Source organism: Triplophysa rosa, linkage group LG5, assembly GCF_024868665.1.
Source record: "Triplophysa rosa linkage group LG5, Trosa_1v2, whole genome shotgun sequence".
Lineage (NCBI taxonomy): Eukaryota > Metazoa > Chordata > Actinopteri > Cypriniformes > Nemacheilidae > Triplophysa > Triplophysa rosa.
Genome location: NC_079894.1, coordinates 27,041,036 through 27,059,472, shown reverse-complemented (window position 1 = coordinate 27,059,472; position 18,437 = coordinate 27,041,036). Strand labels below are relative to the sequence as shown.

At 37.5% G+C, this 18,437-nt stretch overlaps 1 protein-coding gene across 1 annotated transcript in view; it reads right to left on the bottom strand.

Annotated features, from left to right (window-relative positions):
* gna11b (guanine nucleotide binding protein (G protein), alpha 11b (Gq class)) overlaps window positions 1-18,437 on the bottom strand; it is a 47,714-nt gene that overhangs the window by 14,037 nt on the left and 15,240 nt on the right. The window contains exons 2-3 of the mRNA XM_057333325.1: window positions 1,909-2,093; window positions 147-301 (exon numbers count right to left, since the gene is read on the bottom strand). Of these exons, the coding sequence (XP_057189308.1) occupies window positions 147-301; window positions 1,909-2,093 (340 nt within the window). The remainder of the gene's footprint in view (window positions 1-146; window positions 302-1,908; window positions 2,094-18,437) is intronic.

Sequence of the window (18,437 nt, the reverse complement as noted above, 5' to 3'; positions counted from 1 at the left end):
CAGACAGACACAAACCCATTGAGAACTTACCAGGTCACTAAACAGCGACAATGTGACATGCGTTTGTCTAAATGTTAAGAATATCAATGGCGATCTGACAGAATAACGTGTGTTTTACTTGAAGCGGAACGCATTTGAACACTCACTATTTGGTGGAGTCTGACAGCTGGTACTCTCTGCGTCTGTCGTAAGCCTCCTGAATGCCCGGATCTGACCACAGCATCTTTATGGCACTGACGTAGGGCTGGTCAAACGACATCACCTTCTCAATGTCAACCTCCTTCACCAACATAGCGTTCGCCTGCCATTCAGAGTAAAGCCACAGTTTAAGACAAAAGGAACAGGAACATACTGACACATTAAAGTATACCTAAAGTATAAGTTTAACAAAGTGACAACCGTGTCAGCAGGATGCTTGACATATGAAACGTGTTATATGTAAAGAAAACACGTCAAAGTATTATATGTATTTACAATACAGCATGTGTGAATGAGGCGAGTAAAGAGCGCTGTTGAATAAATTTACACTACGAGTGTCATTCACACACAAATGTCTGAGCTGAATGACACATCAGCCTGTTATTCAGTTTTTTTAGAAACATGTTACATGTGACAAAATGATGTAAACAATTTTAATCTAGAAAATAAACAACGTCTTTTCTAGTCAAACACATTTTAAATCTACAATCTTGATGTTGACAAACGTTAATATTTTAGGAGTTCTCCGGCTTGTCCACAAGAAATAATACTAAGCTGTATCTGAATTCACTCATTTTTTCTCACTTTGTATTTATAGTGAACTATATGGCATGCACTATATAATGAAATATACACTGTAGTAACTTAAGCACTGTAGTAAGTTAAGCACAATGTCTGACTAAATCCGAAGTCGGCAAATAATTGAATCTAGAATTAAATCTGCATTTATGTTGTTTCTCAAATAGACTAGAAAACTGAAACCATAAACTCTAAAAGAGTACAAACAACTAAAAAAAACGAAAACCACCACATTCAGGCTATTCAACCTGAATTAATTTCATAATATGCCAATTCATAAATCAAATCAATCAAAATGAAATACCATACTGTATTACGGCAGACAAATGTATTAAATAGACAATAAAAAGGTAGATTTATATTCTGCTTTATATATTTGTAGGTAGTAGACTCAAGGAAGTTATTTAAGGTTAGGAGGCATGTTATTAGGGTTGTAACAATTATGAAATAATCGTCTCATCGCAATTATTTCAGAAAACTGCAATTATTGTGAATACTTAGAAAACAAGGGTAATCTGGAGTATCTGATGATTTTACACCCACTGTCCTTGATCGGCACTCACTGTTAACATTTCTCCATCATTTGAGTTGTGTTAGCTTTGTATTTTTTTGTTGATTTTTGTTTCCAGACTTGCTGCATCTACACAGCAAGACCCTCATATTTTATATGACTGCTCAAGACAGTCTTAGTTAAAGTCACTCTATAGTAAATAATATGAGTTATTTAGAATGTTTTTAAATTTCTAAAATATGTATTTTCTTCATTAAATAAATGAATTGTCATTAATAGTTATATTGTCAAAGCCTTAAAACAGACAATTAATTTGCCATAATCACAATTATTTGATAGACGATTAATCGTCCGCCAAATTTCATAATCATGACAGCCCTACATGTTATTAAGTGTTATTTACTTATCATTTTTAACAATCAGAATACATTTAACTGACAGCCTTAAAGGGGTGGTGCAACGGTGTGTCATGCATTCTGACTTGTTTACAATGTTAAACATGCTGTCTTCTCATGCTTAACATGGTCAACTTGTCAAAAAATTAATAATTTTTTTTTTAAAAGAATCATTTGATGACATCGTAACCATTCGTCACAATCTAAATACTGAAGCGTTTTCACCTTGTTCTGTTCATACTTGTATCCGATCTTCAGGGTCTCTGTGGCACGGATCATGGACTGCATGGAGGTGTAGATGTTCTGATACACCAGCTTGGTGAAGCCGCGCTTGTCCTCATCCGTGTAACCGGTGCCGTGGATGATGCGCATCTGTTTGATGAACGTGCTCTTGCCGCTCTCACCCGTGCCTGGGACAGAAAGATCAAAGGTCAGGACGACGTTCAAAGCCTGGATCAAGAGCACAGGTACACAACTGGATGACGACATGCTCTTGTGTCGCTCCTGTGTGTGAATGAGTTTTATTCATTCGGACACAATGATTAGCCAAGCCACAGTACAAAACTTAGTAGAAATGATGTAACGACTACACCAAGGTGCTGAATCATTCAAATTCACACATCTAAATGTGTGATGTTCATTGTGGGCGCTATAATACAATACAATTAATAATCTCAGGTTCCATTGGAGAAAAAATTAGAAATACATGCAATTTGTAATTTATCGTCCTTGCCCGTGAAAAACTCTGCCACAATGCCCAGATGTTGCTATATGGTTGCTAAGGTGCACTGAATGGTTGCTATGGTATTGTTTCTTATTGTCCCAAGCACTGATCTATATAAATGACTGGATTGCTCATGACGTCATTTCACTGAAGCTATACCGCCATGTTGGTATGCTCAAACGTTCTTTTAAATTAATAAATTATCACATATTAATGATAAAACAGTAACTTACTAGTCCCCGTTTTTATATGTATAAAGTCTCACAGTACATTCTTACAATGCAAATGTCTTAAGCATGTAAATGGCGAATTATTTAAAGTCTGGAATTTTCCTGTCTTATTAAATAAAGAGTGAGTTACGTTCATTTTTTTCATTACAGTAGCGTACATATCAGATCAGCAGACTCACGAGACACCTCAACATATGACAAATGTGCTTATTCCGAAATCTAAATACAGATAAATACAGGCTGTATATGTTCTTTAAGTCATGAAGCTTTATTTCTAAACATTTACACACGTGGCATTACAACAGTGTGCAATACACACTCACCTCCTAAACATTGATTTCTATACGTCGCAATTCTGCCCAAAATAAACATAAACATAAATCAGAAGTAACAATTAATTTAAACACAAATGTGAACTAAACACTTAGTGCGTGCCTAATAAGCTGAAAAATGGGTTATTTTAGATCGTCATTTTGATTGTAAGTCAATGGCGCTCTCTGTCACCAAGATGGCGGCGCGATCGCTTCCGTTGGCTTCACCTCCTGCCGTTGGTTTAGCGTTCTAGGCGCAATCCAGTAATTTATATAGTTCAGTGGTCCCAAGTTAAAAGAACCCAGACGTCTCTCTATCATGTTCTATCTTCAATGCAAAACTGTGATTTGTTTTCGCCAAATTGAAGTAGTAATGTCACACCTTTCTCAACAAACCACACCATCGTTCATATGCGTCACGAGCATCAACTATTAACAACAATCAAAGGACAGTAATAAAATATATTTATAAGCGTACATCTGTTTTATACCACAGTTTAGATAGAAGTCTTTTTAATTTGAATAAACAATGCTAGCATTCAGTAAATCATTATTAAAAATCTTATAACAATGAAGAGAGACACAGAATGTTTTTGGTGAACGACTCTAGCAATTTCCATCAGTCAAACTAACTCACAAACCTCACAAGCGAAAGCTTCCTGACTCCGTATACTTTACACATGATTAAAAGCTCTCTCGCTCCATCGTTACATAACACTCCAGCTTGTGACCAGCTGAGTGTGAGTATTTCAAAGGATGACCGATACTTCAGAATGAGAGGAGCCCTTCATCACCCCAGCGGTCAATCGATCTGCAAATGGACACATGCATGTCTGTTCTTGCGTTTGTGTTTAACCAACCAACAAATAAAGCTTAATCAGTTCTTACTGGTTAAAAAATACAAAAAAAAATCTTCAGAAAATGCTAGTAATGTTTGTGTGTTCAAAACTCGTTGCCACAAAAAAGTGGTTTTAGTGTGTTTCTATTGCTAAGGTGGGCAAGTGCTTGCTGTATTTGCAAAAGTCTCTATGATATTGTGGTGTCTTATTATGGCTTGTGACCCTTTTCATTGTTAGTTGATGTATTTTTCTTTAAATGATCTCATTTAAAGGTCCAGTGTACGAAATTTAGCGGCATCTAGAGGTGAGGTTGGGAATTACAACCAATGGCTCAATCAACCCCACCCTTTTGAAGCACTACGGCAGCTGACACAGAACAAAGATGTCGTCACGTTTTCGCTTCTTTGCAAAAGGAGATAGTGTATTTACGAAACGCGCTCTGTAGAGCAGTTTGTCCGTTTAGGGCTACTGTAGAAACAACATTGAGAGTTCCATGTAAGGGCACCTGCGGTGTATGTAGATAGAAATAGATTGATTTCACGCCGCCGCCATGTTGCAAACGAAAGCGAGGCAGAGGTGGGAAAAAAAACGGAAGAACAGATAGACTGCAGTGGTTTGGACAACCAACCTCGAGTTATTAAAACTATTTATATAAGCAATATAAGCACAGGATGCATGTCACACGAGCTGTTTTACTCGACCACTTAAGCCGTACCATCAACTACCATATTTTATTGTTTTTTTTTCTCTGTGGGTTCATGCAAATTCAGATCACTATTAAATACCACTGTCACTGTTCTTCCGAAATCTTAAGCTACAAAAGAGTCTAATAGTCAGGTCTAATACTTTTTATGGTTTTCTATGCAACTCGACACACAAAACAAATACAGGTAAGCCAGTTTTGTTGCCCATGCAACCAAGAAGTATCCCGAGGGCTGAATGGCAATGTGAAAAGGGGATTTTCCCGATCCCGAAAACATCTTTTCCAAATATAGTGATGCATTAACGCCAAAAGACTTCTGGCTTATTACAGGAAGTTCATCAAAACAAGATGCAAGTCTGTTTGGCGGACTATCTATCTTCACTATCTTGTTGTTTTGTTTTCATTGAGCAATTCTATTGGAAATTAAAATCATAATATCTCAATTGTTTCATCTTCATCTGTTTTACGCTCTTACAGTACATTTACAAACGGCTCATTTAGTTTTATTACATAATAAATAGGGCTGTCAAACGATTAATCGCATCCAGGATAAAAGTTTGTGTTTACATAATATATGTCCGTGTACTGTGCATATTAACTTTGTGTTTATACATACACATACATGATGCATACATTTAAGAAACATATAAAATATAAAAATGAATAAACGTTTATATGTAATTTAAGTTATTGGTAAATATAAATAATACATCTCAACATTTTATTAAATATATATACATTTATGTGTATGTTTTTGTATTTATAAACACAAAATGAATATGCACAATACATGGACACATATTATGTAAACGCAAACTTTTATTCTGGATCCAATTAATCGCGATTAATCATTTGACAGCCCTAATAATAAATAATATTGCTTCAGGATACATAAAGAATGATATTCCTCTCTCCCCTTACACCCCATAACTCTGACTCAAAACACTGGGATGGAGAGTTGTGTTCTTAAAAAAGCAACAAACACATGTGCCATTATTACACCAATCCTTCTCTTCCTCAACTATGACTGTAAAGTGCATCAAACACTGAAAGTAAATATTTACATTGCTCGGATTAAAAAACACGTATGTTCCCTTAGTGACAATGGTTTTGGTTGCTATAGCAACAAAGCCCCTCCTCACTGTTTGTTTTACAGAGAGGACAATAAATATGAATGTAGTTTCCATTACAGAAATGCTGCGTTGTAATACTGTACACTACTGTATGTATTGAGCACTCCAAAATAACACACATGCTGCAGTATTAAGTGATATAATCGCTCATCCGGCTATTGTTTGCTAACAACAGAACAGACGTTTGCCAAGGTCAATGAGAGTTTACATAAAAATGTTTACATTTCAACATCTAATTGCTCGATATTCTCTAAAATGTGCATGTCTTACAAACCAACATTAACAATATGCTTTATATATATATAAAAACTCACACAGTATATAATAAAAATATTAAGGACATGGATGTCTAAATGTTATTTTGTTTAAAGCGGCAAACTAGGACTGCACAATTAATCAAAAAACCAATCGGGATTAAAATTATGGGTGAAACAATTACATCATCGCTGAAAGCTTCGATTACAGCTGTCCATTTGAGCTCATTTCTGTGCGTTTCGGCAGTGTGTTTGGCTACCGGACACAGTGGCGAATCAGGGAATTAATACGTTGACGTGTCCTTTATCTATTCATTTTGGATTTTTAATTGACAATATAATTATTTCCATAATTATTTGTTATTTAAATTATATTATTTAGTTCTGGATGTTTATAAAAAGAATATGGCATGCAGCTGCGTCACAGAAAGTTATAAAACATTTCAAATCTTCCAAGTAAAATCTATTAATCGACTGGAATAATCGCAATTACAATATCAAGGTGAATAATCGACAGCTTTAAAGGTTTCTTGTTTAAGTGCTATAATCGGGTCCCCGGTGCATCTAGCAACCCAGAAAATGTGAAAAACAAGATCCCAGTAACTTTGTTTTGGTAAGCCTTTCTCTGCAAGCATGTGAGAATCGAGCCGTTCAGATTTCGCTCCTGTTGTGACGTAGACGCAGGCTCTTATTATAATATTACTGCCCCTCAATTCCACCCACGGTGCTGCCGCCATTGTTGTTTTCACAAGTGACAGCGGTGTACGTGACGCCATGGCTAAAGTTCGTGGACAACATGCATGCAATGTAGTCACTACATAGAGTCCAAACCTAGGAAGAGACAGGAGTATTTTATTTTTATTTTTAGTGGAAATCCCTCAGAAACCATAAGTAAAAACATGCTTGTTTGCGCGAATCACTTCAAGCCGGAGTGCTTTATCAACCTGGGACAGTACAAGCAGGATTAGCTTCAAAGTTATTCCTAAAGAGGGATCGAGACCGACTGAACGAGACAAAGCTGCCGATGTAGGGCTGGGCGATATGGCAAAAAAGTAAACTCGATAGTTTTTTTCTATATTGATCGATAACGATATTTATTTCGATATATATTTAATTAAAAAACTGTATTTAAAAGAATCTATTTTAAATACAGTTTATTAACAAAAGTTAACCTTTAACCAGTTAAAATTCAATTAAATGAATGCACTGTTGCAACACAGAGGATATTAGGCCATAAACAACTGGACCAGTTCATTCAATCTCATTTTGACTCAATTGACTCGTTAAGTAAAGGGAGTGTTCGTTCAGTACATTCAACCAATGAAAGGGCTCCGTTACTGGTACATTCGAACGCTATTGGCTCAGCACCTGCGCAGTGCGTACATACATAACGCTGCAATAATGTCTTGCTCGACTAGTGGGATTCATTCAATGTATTCAGTGAACCTTAAAGACATCTCACATAAACTGTAGTACATTTCTTTAATCATGCAAGCATCTTACATACAAGGTTCAATATTTTAATGTGCACACAAACTCACTTCATTACATCTCTGATCTGTACAGGGCAGCGCCGGTTTGTTTCATAAGCACCAGCTCATGTTAGCAGATATGTTAACGATGGATATAAAAACGTTTGTGCTTGAGTTTCGAAGTAACTCGCTTGCAATTGCGCTTCAAGTTTGTTTTGTTTAACCGGCGATTGCGAAAAAAATAAGACACTTGATAAACCGCGTGATGACAACTCGAGGTTAGTTTCACCTTTGTTTCCGCTTCCAGTAATGTTTTCCTCCTCATGTCGAGTTTTCTTTGCCAAGTGCAGTATGAAATGGACTTTGTACTTTGACGCGCATGATAAAAGCTGCACGCTGACTGACTGTTGTTGCGTTTATTTCTGCGTTCTGTTAGACTGTAAGATTAATCCATATCGAGTCAAAATGCCAATAGCTTATCATCGTTTTTGAAATACATTCTATCGCGATTCGATATGATATCGTTTATCGGCACAGCCCTATGCCGATGTAAGTAATATTTATCAACAGTCTGAGTTGACGTACATGTACCGTATATATAGGAGGATAACGTTAGCATACGATAGCGAAGGAGCTAAGTCAGTCACGGGCTAAATAGATCATTCAAAGCCAGTGTTAAACTTACTCTATATTTATGTTATTTGGCAAATGGGCACTTGGAGTTTAGCTGTATGAATGTTAATACATTATGTGCGTTAATATGTTCAGCTGCGGCAAGCTGTTTGCTAATGAGCAGGGGCGGACACTGCGGTTAGTTTCGTTTTAAACGTCTCAAATCATTCGTCCTTAGGCTGAAAAATCTGTCACAGCATACTAGTTACGCTCTCACGTTGTGTGTGTAACGTCATAACTTGTCAACGACAAGCGCTAAAATCCACGTAATTCAGCTGAGATCTGCAGGTGCGCATTCCGTGGATTTTAGGCGAGCATACACGCACAACGTGAGCGCTGTTTGCTGTGACGGATTGTTTAGTCTCCGGATGAATGTTTGAGACGTTTAAAACGAAACTATCTGCAGAGGAGTTCAGAAAACATAATTTAGCTAAACCATTGCCATGGCAGTACTACACGTGTGTTGTGTTGACACGCCGGACAGAAGGGGGTGGGGTGCGCTGTAACTCATTATCATTTAAAGAGACATGCACCAAAACGGGTTGCTGTGAGCATAGCTGTTTTTGACGAGGCAAAAAGGGTTTTGTTTACACAGCCATTGAGTGTTTTTAAGCTAAATATGTTCCAGACATTTCATGAAGACCCTAATAAATCATACTAACTTGTTGAAAGTGCTCATTTTATGAGTCCTTTAAGGATGCAGATGTTTCATTTTTTTGGTTTATTTTTTGTTTAATCTCAACCATGAATAAACTACACAGTTATTGTGCAATAAACACACTTATTCATGAAGCGGAGTAAAAGGATCTTCGTGCAAACTCTTCACAGACTGATTTAAAGCAACAGAATCATTCAAAGATTGGATTTATTTCTCGTGACCCTGTCACAACAAACGCTCCACCTGTCCAACCGCTTGCTGTTATCTGTGTCTTCTGCTCTCTCTCTCTCTGCTTTCTTTAAGAGAACAGGCAGTTACTTTAATCTCTTAAATCAGCTCCTCTGAACAGCCGGACCTCCTCCACGGCATGCATGAGGGATAATCATAACTCCAATGTTTCTCTATTCTATTTTTTGAAGCGACCTAGAAATAAGGGGGCAGCTATTACCGTCTCCGGGTGGTACAGTGCAGGCCCGTGGTCACACTTCACATTTGATAAGAAATGTTTGAGTTCATATTGAGATCTTCTCAATCAATAATATCGACTTTTGACTTGAGACTTGACAAAAAAATCCTAAATTATAACAATGTTGGATCAAAGCTGGTCACCGCTTAACCAGGGAAAAGGCTTTAATGAAACGTGGAACTGGGCTGACAGCATCCCAAGACGCATGGAACTCGCTTGCCAATTTTCAGGCCCAATAATAATTCCAAGAACAGTGGAAAGAGCAGAGCGGTTTGAGATGTAGGCTACGGCAGCACCTCGGGCTACAGCCCAGCGCGAGCGGCCCGTATAACACCCGAGACGCAAGGCGGCAGCCGAGGGCGCGAGCCAGAAAAGTCACTCTAATCTAGGGTATAAATGTCCCGAGACCGTGCAGTTATGAGCGGGGAGGAAAGAGGCCAACACACACATGGCTAACCCCACGTGGGCGAACTGAGCTGGGAAACCGAGCTGTTGCCATGGCGACAAGACTAACCCCCATCATCAATCCCAGTACGTACATATAAAACAAGAGCACTTGTATGTTATCATCTCGATGCAGTCAAGCGCAGAGGATTCTGGGAAGAGAAGGATAAAGTGAGAAAGAGAGAGAGGAGGAGCGTTCTAGGGTCAACAAAACAAATTTGGCCCTTTATTAATGAGTCTTTTAGAAAATCCCACCACCTGACACACGCATACTCACGACTTATCCAGATGTTTGACCGACCCTACTGTCAACGCAGGTTTGAATCACTACAGACCACGATGGGGAAGTGACACGACTGATCCTGGACAGCATGCAAATTTGACGGGTAGTGCATTGGCAGGCGGCTGTAAACCACACTAAACTGTTTGAGGTCAGCGTATCAACCGCGCAATTAGCATGTGGTGGAGAGATTACCTGAGGTTTACATGACTCACACAGGAAGAACTCTGTCATGCTTTACTATTTTAATGTGAGTTTTTGCATTAACTGGAAGCACTTAAATAGCACCGGTTCTACTATACGATCTCCAAACAGCCAAAATGTACCGCGACGCGTCAACAAGTCTTGCAACCATACAAACATTTTGGTCTGTCAAAAGAGTTCAGGATTAACGTTCCAGATTTTAGATTTAAACAAATCAACATCAGTGCTGCATATAATGTCAAAAACAAGAGACAACCTGTGCAGACTAACCTGGAAACATACCTGATAAAACACAAGGAATGGCAAACCTCCAGCGCTTCAACACATACAGAAAACAAGTTCTACGGGATTCTAAACTTTCACCCTAAACTGAGAGATTTTTGACAGGGTGTGACTACACGTGACCCGAACATTGATTTGGAAGATTCAACCCAGACTCCACCAAACAAGCACCAACAAAGGTTTGTGACCCATGTTAAATGAATGGTTCGCCCCAAAATACAAAATCACAACCCCTGTGTTATTCTTCAAAAACTCACACACAAAATGAGATTCTAAAGAAACAACGAAACTGACACATTTGATATGAGAGTTGAAACAGATCAGATAAAAGGGCTATCATCTTGTTAATCATCTTACAATAGTTTGTTAAGCACACAAAACTGTTAGTAAAAAAAGTTCAAGTCCCCGTGAACCAGAAGTTGCGATCGTTTTTACTTCCATATTCTGACACATTTCCGAGTGAAAAGGAATTTCAAAGGACAAAATTAGTCGGCTTGACTTGCGTTTTTCACTGCGAATTGATTGGATGTGTAAAAACAGCTGTTGCATTGCTTTTGAAATGAAACTGGCAGCAGACTGACAGTTGAAGGGGAGGAGTTACCGTTGTCACGGTAACATAAACATGTCTTACAATACTATACCAGTTGAAGTATCTCGATACCAAGTAGTATCACGATGCTGTGCCATATAATTCAAATCTATACAAAAAACACAGATTTAGATTAAACATTTTGTATTTACTATGGTAAACTGTATTATACTTTGCACTAGAATATTTTGTTGTATTAACTGTAGTAATTTGATAAATTGTAGCAAATACTGTAGTATACTTAACTATTTACTATTGTAAGACTCAAAAACACTAGTGTCTATGAGTTTTAGTAGTTTACTGTAGTAAATACTAAAGTACACTAGTTCATTTTTCACGTAGGAACTAATTCAAATGTGGGACAAATTTAATTGATACAGCAGTCTTTATAAAGGGAAATATTAGGCTTACTTTAAATGCAGAACTAAGACGGCCAGTAGGTGGCGTCAATTTTCCACTGAGTTAGTGAATCATTTAACCAACTCGTTCAAAACGCTAATTTGAATCATTATCTCCTCCGAGTCATTCAAAACACACATTCATCTTGGAGATAAACACCGCAAAAAGGCAGATGTAAGTGTTCAAATGAATATTAATGCGCATATGCAACATTACCTATGGTACTACAATACTACCGTTTCAAAAATAGAGAGGCATCGCGGGTATTTTGAAGCTTTAGCATCGCGATGCTACCGTAGCACCGGTACACCGCGCAACCCTACCAAGCCATCTAATTTAGGTCATTTGAGATGGATAGTCATTTCAGGGCGCAAGTGCATTTTCAGATTTGAACTGAAGATTATGAGGGTACATGAATTTTAAAGGAAATGGAAAATGACCCACATTGATAAGCTATTTACTATAAACGCTACAATATTTCATGAAAAAATAAGAATTGTCATTATTAATTTCACTGGGACTTTAAGTAAAAAATAATACCAGAATTTTCATTTTTGGGTGAATTATTTCTTAACACCTGCACGTTGCAAATTTCTAGTTTCACTTATTTCGAAGTATTTCAGCATGTATGAAGTCTATAGTTATTGGCACAGCACCACCTGCAAACAGTGTTAACAAACATAAAAGCCATGAAGAACCTTGTTTTAAGATATGCAAATTTCCTATAGTTGTTGTTTATTTTAAGACAAACTTAAAACAGAGCATCATAATTAAAAGAGAATGTTTGCAGATTATATATTATTGACAGAAAGAAATGTAACCTTTCAAAATAAATGTGACACTTCTGAACTCTTGACACTAGATTATAAACTTCCAAACAATCTATAAAACAACGAGATGACAAACAAAAGAGTCAAATAAAATGCTCATTAAAGACATTGGAACGCTTATATAAACTTTACTCAATCCACAAACATTAAAGCAAACGTGTGCTAGCAAGGCAAAAGTTGTGGGTTCGATTCCCGGGGGGGCACAAATACGGATAAGAAAAACCAAAACTTTGTACTGTGTTGAATAAAACCATGTGCCAGCCAAATGCATAAAAATGTAAAAGAGTTCATTTACAGACACTCTGTCTGACACATATTGCCTGGTGGTACAATCCCATAAATCAACCAAAATTGGCAAAGCCTTCTAAAAACACTCGGGAGGCCAAAAGGTGTTAGTGCAACTTGTGTAATCCCTCTTCAATGTATACAATCCCAGCTGCGCTCATGTCAGGCCGACACTGCGTTCACACACAAACATCTGGACTGCTTTTAAAAGGTTTTTAATGCAACTAAAGGCTCCACTTCATTGCTTCTATGAGGTTCTCATTTTGAAGCTGTCTGTCATATCTCAGAAGTATGCAGTTCATCACACTGCTCGCCTTGTTTTGTAGTTAACGCAATGCAATGCTAATGAATGAAGAGCTTTGCCTCCTGTTCTATAGCCGCTGCCTTTGAGTGAAGAACAGAGATGCCACACGCCTCAGTGCAACTACAGGAAAACAGGAAATGCTGCAGGGACTGAGCCAATAACAATGAATACAGTATACACCAAGTAACAGTCAAATAAACTGCAATACACACACACTGCACGTTCTAAAGAAACAATGTAACACAAAGGATTACACAATGTAACAAAGTTGTTTCGCTTTAATTTGTACTGTTTTTTAATTAAGTTTAACATGTTGAATACGAAAATCACATTGTTTTTATTACCATCGAGACTGTACTCACAAAAAAACAAAAAAATATTTTCACACATTTATACATTTCGGTATTATTACTCGTACGCAGAAATGACAAGGCACTGGTAGGGCTGTCACGATTATTAAATAATCGTCTCATCGCGATTGTTTGACCTCATCGGGATGGTTTCAGATCATCGCAATTATTGCACATCTCTATAGAAGACACTAGGGGGAGCTGTAGTGCATATGCATATTGCATATTTTATTGTATATATAGTAACTTGGTAATACTTGTAAAATGTACCACCACAACACAATCACTTAAAAAAAAAACTAAAGCATATACCATACAAATTACCTGCAGTACAATTTCATATTATTTAAGCAAATCTCAGTGTGAAAACCAATCTACCAAAATTTCATTAACATACAAGTAAAATTTTATTGTAGTCTTGCAAGTGAGAAAAAAACAGACTAGAAGCTTTTCTATGACTGATAGCATTTTAATGGTGGCTTCAATTCACTCCTGATCAATTTACTTCATTTACAAGTATTTGGTGGTTGTATTATTGACAGGTAAAAGCCTAAACCTTAAGTATGATGACCCAATATTTTCCTATGTATTTCCAAGAAAAAAACATAGTCTTGTATTCAGAACAATATGGTCGTTTCAATCGCTGAATCAAAAATGTATGAGAATTAAATGTCAAAGCTCAAAAACAGACAATTAATCGTCATAATCGCCAAAGCCCTAAAACAGACAATTAATCGTCATAATCGCAATGATTTATTAGACAATTAATCGTCAGTCAAATTTCATAATCGTGACAGCCCTAGGCACTGGCATAACACTGAGCTCAAAACAACGGTTTAAAATAATAGTTACTAAACATGAGTCGTCCAAAACTTCAGAAGTGCATATTTGATCGTTTTTGTCTTTTGACTAATATTGTCCTCACAAGTTCCAGACATAGTCACCCAACATCGCTTCATCCCACCTTCCCTGTGCTACAGACATTTCTAGAATTTTCTGACAGTGACAATTGGAAAATACTTTTTTTAAATATGTGAAAATTTTCACAGTTTTTGTTTATTATATCGAAATTAATGATATAAGCTCAAAATGTACTTAGCTAAATATATGCACTAAAACATTGATGCTACATGAAAATGAATATTATTATAATACCACAACAAGCAGCACCACAGAATTGTACAAGAACTGTAAAGATGATATAATGACGCATTTTAATTAAAGAACTCCATCCACTTTTTGTCCTCATATGACATTACTTTTAGATTCTTAGGTGTGACGATGTTTAAAGGGATAGATCACCCAAAAAAATCATTTAGGCTATTCATCCTCTTGTCAATACAAAAGAAGATATTTTGAAGAATGTTGTTAACCAAACAACATTGGCCACAATTGACTTCCATTATATGAATGAACACAAAACCACTGAGATATTTCTCAAAATATCGTCTGTATTCCACAGAAAAAAGTCATATACAGTTTTTAAACGATACGAGGGTGAATAAATGATGACAGAATTTGTATTTTTGGGTGGACTCTGTCTCTCTTTAATGTCCCTTGCTGCAACAGTAAAACAAAAAATCTACTTTGGTATGAGTGAACCGAAACTTGTTTCTGAATTTTAGCCTACACAACCACGTTGTGACTGCATTTCATTCACAACACGAGCTTGTGGCCAGACAAGACAATCTATGTGCATCCAAAACAAGCGTTTTAACTGCATTTGAGCCAATAATGTTAAACCTCTGCATTATAAAACGTTTGGGGTGTGAGCTTGCGTACCGTCGAGCATCTGCTAAGAGCAGGGTGAGTAGGTGTTGGTGAGTTTGAAATCGAAGGCTTGCTTTCACAGAGATGGTGAGAAGCCTATGACTGCTATCCTCGTGCTCTAACAGCTCTTTCTGTCATCTCTTCTTCCCTTCAGTGGGCGGCTTTTTCTATGGCCTACTTTGTGAGGAAATTGATCTTTTAAATGTGTCAAGGATAAGAAACAGAAAAAGCGTACGTGCGCAAGGCGGTCGACAGAAAGGGCCATTCGAGGTTTGCGGCGTATAATTAGACACAAGGTTACCGTACAGAAAGATTTTTTCGGCCATGCCACTTCTGAATAGGAAAAACGAAAGCAAAAATCATGGAATTACAAAAAGAGAGCAATACAGAATGATACAAGAGTGTCAGTTCTGTATCCCAGCACCTGTTCTATAAATACTGCCACAGGGGGAGCTACAGACAAAGTTTTCCAACCTTGAGGAATTTCATAAAGGTCGTCAGAGAATGTGTCAGTACGAAACATCTGAGACACCACCTCCTAACATCTAACTGCACAAACGCAGCTCATGAATTTCTCCAACCGTGGTTTTCGCACTTAGAGGTGTCCTCTGAGACCACCTGGCCCCGTTCGTCTCTGGCCGCTGTTTGTGGCGGCATGTGCGATTCATAGACAACAACGCTCTCTACAGGCTGGTTAAGATGGGGGGATGCTTATGTAAAAGGAACAGCAGGAACTCACGGCCAATTAAAATCCAGCATCATTAAAGAGTACATCACCTACTGCGAAGGACACTTCGGGATTCCACAATCCCGCCGTTGCGCAAAATTCTGATACCTAAATGAAAATGAAGAAAATGCAGAAAGCAAGTCAAAAGCTTACATGAATGTAATAAACTGTGGCATAGATGCAAATCTTCGGGAAGCAATTCCTAGCACCATAGCATGATCCTCAGTTCTGTGATAAACTCGGTCTATCAGCTCTCCTAACATGGACAGGAGTGACAGGAAGGCACCCTCCAGCTCCAGACAGAGCTGTCATGACGGCCTGTCACAGAGGCACAGTCATGACCACATTGCCTTATTTGATCATGACGGATGTCGGAGGCTAGCAGCACGTTCATATTTCCATTATGCTCTGAAGCACACACGGCCCAAGAGTTTCGTCACCTGCTAGGTAAAAGTCTAAAGTCCAAAATCCTTTTGTTTGCGTTGCCTGTGGAAACCACTATAAAGCCTTGCTTGGCAAAAGAGCAGGACAAGGGAATTATGTGACTGATCTGAGAACAGCTTTATTGTATGTAAATTTGGGCTGGGAATGGTGGGACTGATCCTAGCGTGCTGCTAAAAGCTACTTCCTAAAGAAGTTTGTGAAAAACTAGACAGTTTTGTCTTTGAAGCACTGCAATTCAAAGTGAAAGTGTGTAAAATCCAAGACGTCTTGTAACATCGTGCGGCTATCAAAACCAAAGTTCATTGTTTAGCAGGGAAGCCAAGAAAATATACAGCGCTCTGAAATAACTACAGCCAAAGTTTACGTACTGTAAACAACGCAACTACATCATATCACCAGACCGTTTAACAGTCATAATGTAAATAAAATTTGCTTGTTGTGTGACAATGGCACAATGAAAAAACGGAGACCTGATGCGTTTGACATTTGATGTTTACAATTTAAAGAGTTTTGAAACCAATGCGTTAACATTTGAATAAATTGGGTTTACATTTAAAACATCGCTGCAACAGTCCAATTACAAACGTACAAAACTTTCATCCGTTTACATTCTGCGATAAACTGCAATAACACCATGAGTTCTATGGTTTATATTTTTCATAACTACATCTCTTCTGTTTCTGCTATTAAATTGTGAAAAGCACCATAGAAATAAATATAAATTTAACTGAATTAAAATGTTCAAGGTTGAAGCCACAAAAGCGTTTGCCTTTAATGTGCATAAACAGGAATCATGGAGCTAAATTTAATACTTTTTAAGACCTTTTTCAAGACTCTTTCCATACATTTTAAGACCTCATCGCCACTTTTTTGTTTTAATCGATTACATAGCGACACTTTAACTTACATTTACTATATAATGATTGTAAGATAGCACAACTAAATGGTCTTAGTTTGTAATAACTCCTTTTAATAATTAAACATAATTTAGAAGGGTGGGAACGAAGCACAAGAGAATGAATTGAGTGACTAACCCAATGCAGGGTTTATTAGAAAGAGAAACGAGGCTACGCTAAACGCCTTCCGACATGCAGAGCAGTACACCTCACGGTTATTCCCAGAGACGGCCCTCAGCCATGGTTCCAACTCTTTATCCTCCAACCATGTTGTTTAACAACCGGGTGTAAATGGACCTCCCACTATTCGCCTACCTACTCAATGATTAAATTCAGGCAAACTTTAGCATATGACCTCTTTGGACTAGGGATGCACGGAAGTGAAAATTCTTGGCCGAAGCCGAATAAAAATGAAACACTTGAGCGAATACCGAACACAGCTTTTCTTATTTCTTCTATTTATATAGCCAATTTTTTTACTATTGCATAAACCGAAAGGTCAAAATGTGCTTTTTATACGTATTTTGTCTTGCTTTTCAATATAATACAATATAACTTAAAATAAAATTGAGTCCCTGTTGAAAAAAAACAGCATATGCTGGTTTGGTATGTTTTAATGCTGGTTTGTGCTGGTCATGTGCTGGTTTAAGATGGCCATGTGCTGGTCCTATGCTGGTTTCAGCTGGTCAAACCAGCATCGAAACATACCTTCCCCAGCATATGCTGTTTTTTTTCAACAGGGGTAGGCTAAATTAAAACAAAATTTGAGCCTTCTCCCTTCTTGAATAGCCTACATTAGGCCTATAACTGACTGCTGAAAGAATGTACTGTACAACAAGCGTCCTTCAACATTATAAAATTAAACTATGAATAAACGAAAACTGTTGGGATTATTATTGGCTACACTGCAAAATGATTTAAAGAAAAAAAACATCCATGCAAGCAATTCTGACTGACAACCATTTTAATTCAAGTCTCTCCTCCAAACTCCGCCCACAAAAGCTGACTGTTCTCTCAGAAGGTGCACTCGTGGCCGGGATGCACAGAACTAGTGATGGGAAGTTCGAGTCATTTTTGCGATTCTGATGTTTGAATCTCGTTGAAAAATGAACGAATCTTTTTTCGAGTCATTTCGTTCATCTGAGCAGAGTTAAATTAATGTTGCATCTTAATAGCCAAATTACCCCATAACGTTTATTTATGCTAGTTTTGATCAGATATATAACAAGAAATAACTTATATTGTAAGTTATGAGAAACAGTAATTTAATTATTTCCTGACAGCCATATAAGCTCTGAAATCTGTACAAGAAACAAAAAGGATTATAGCTCAACTGTAGAGACTTCATGCCCGAGTCATTCGTTATTTTGCCCATATAGGCTGCATTTACAGAAAACATAAATGATTAGTTCACCTACCGAGTCCACGGGTCCGAGTCATTCGTTCTTTTGTCACGTGATATGACAGATGCGTGTTTAATGTATTACA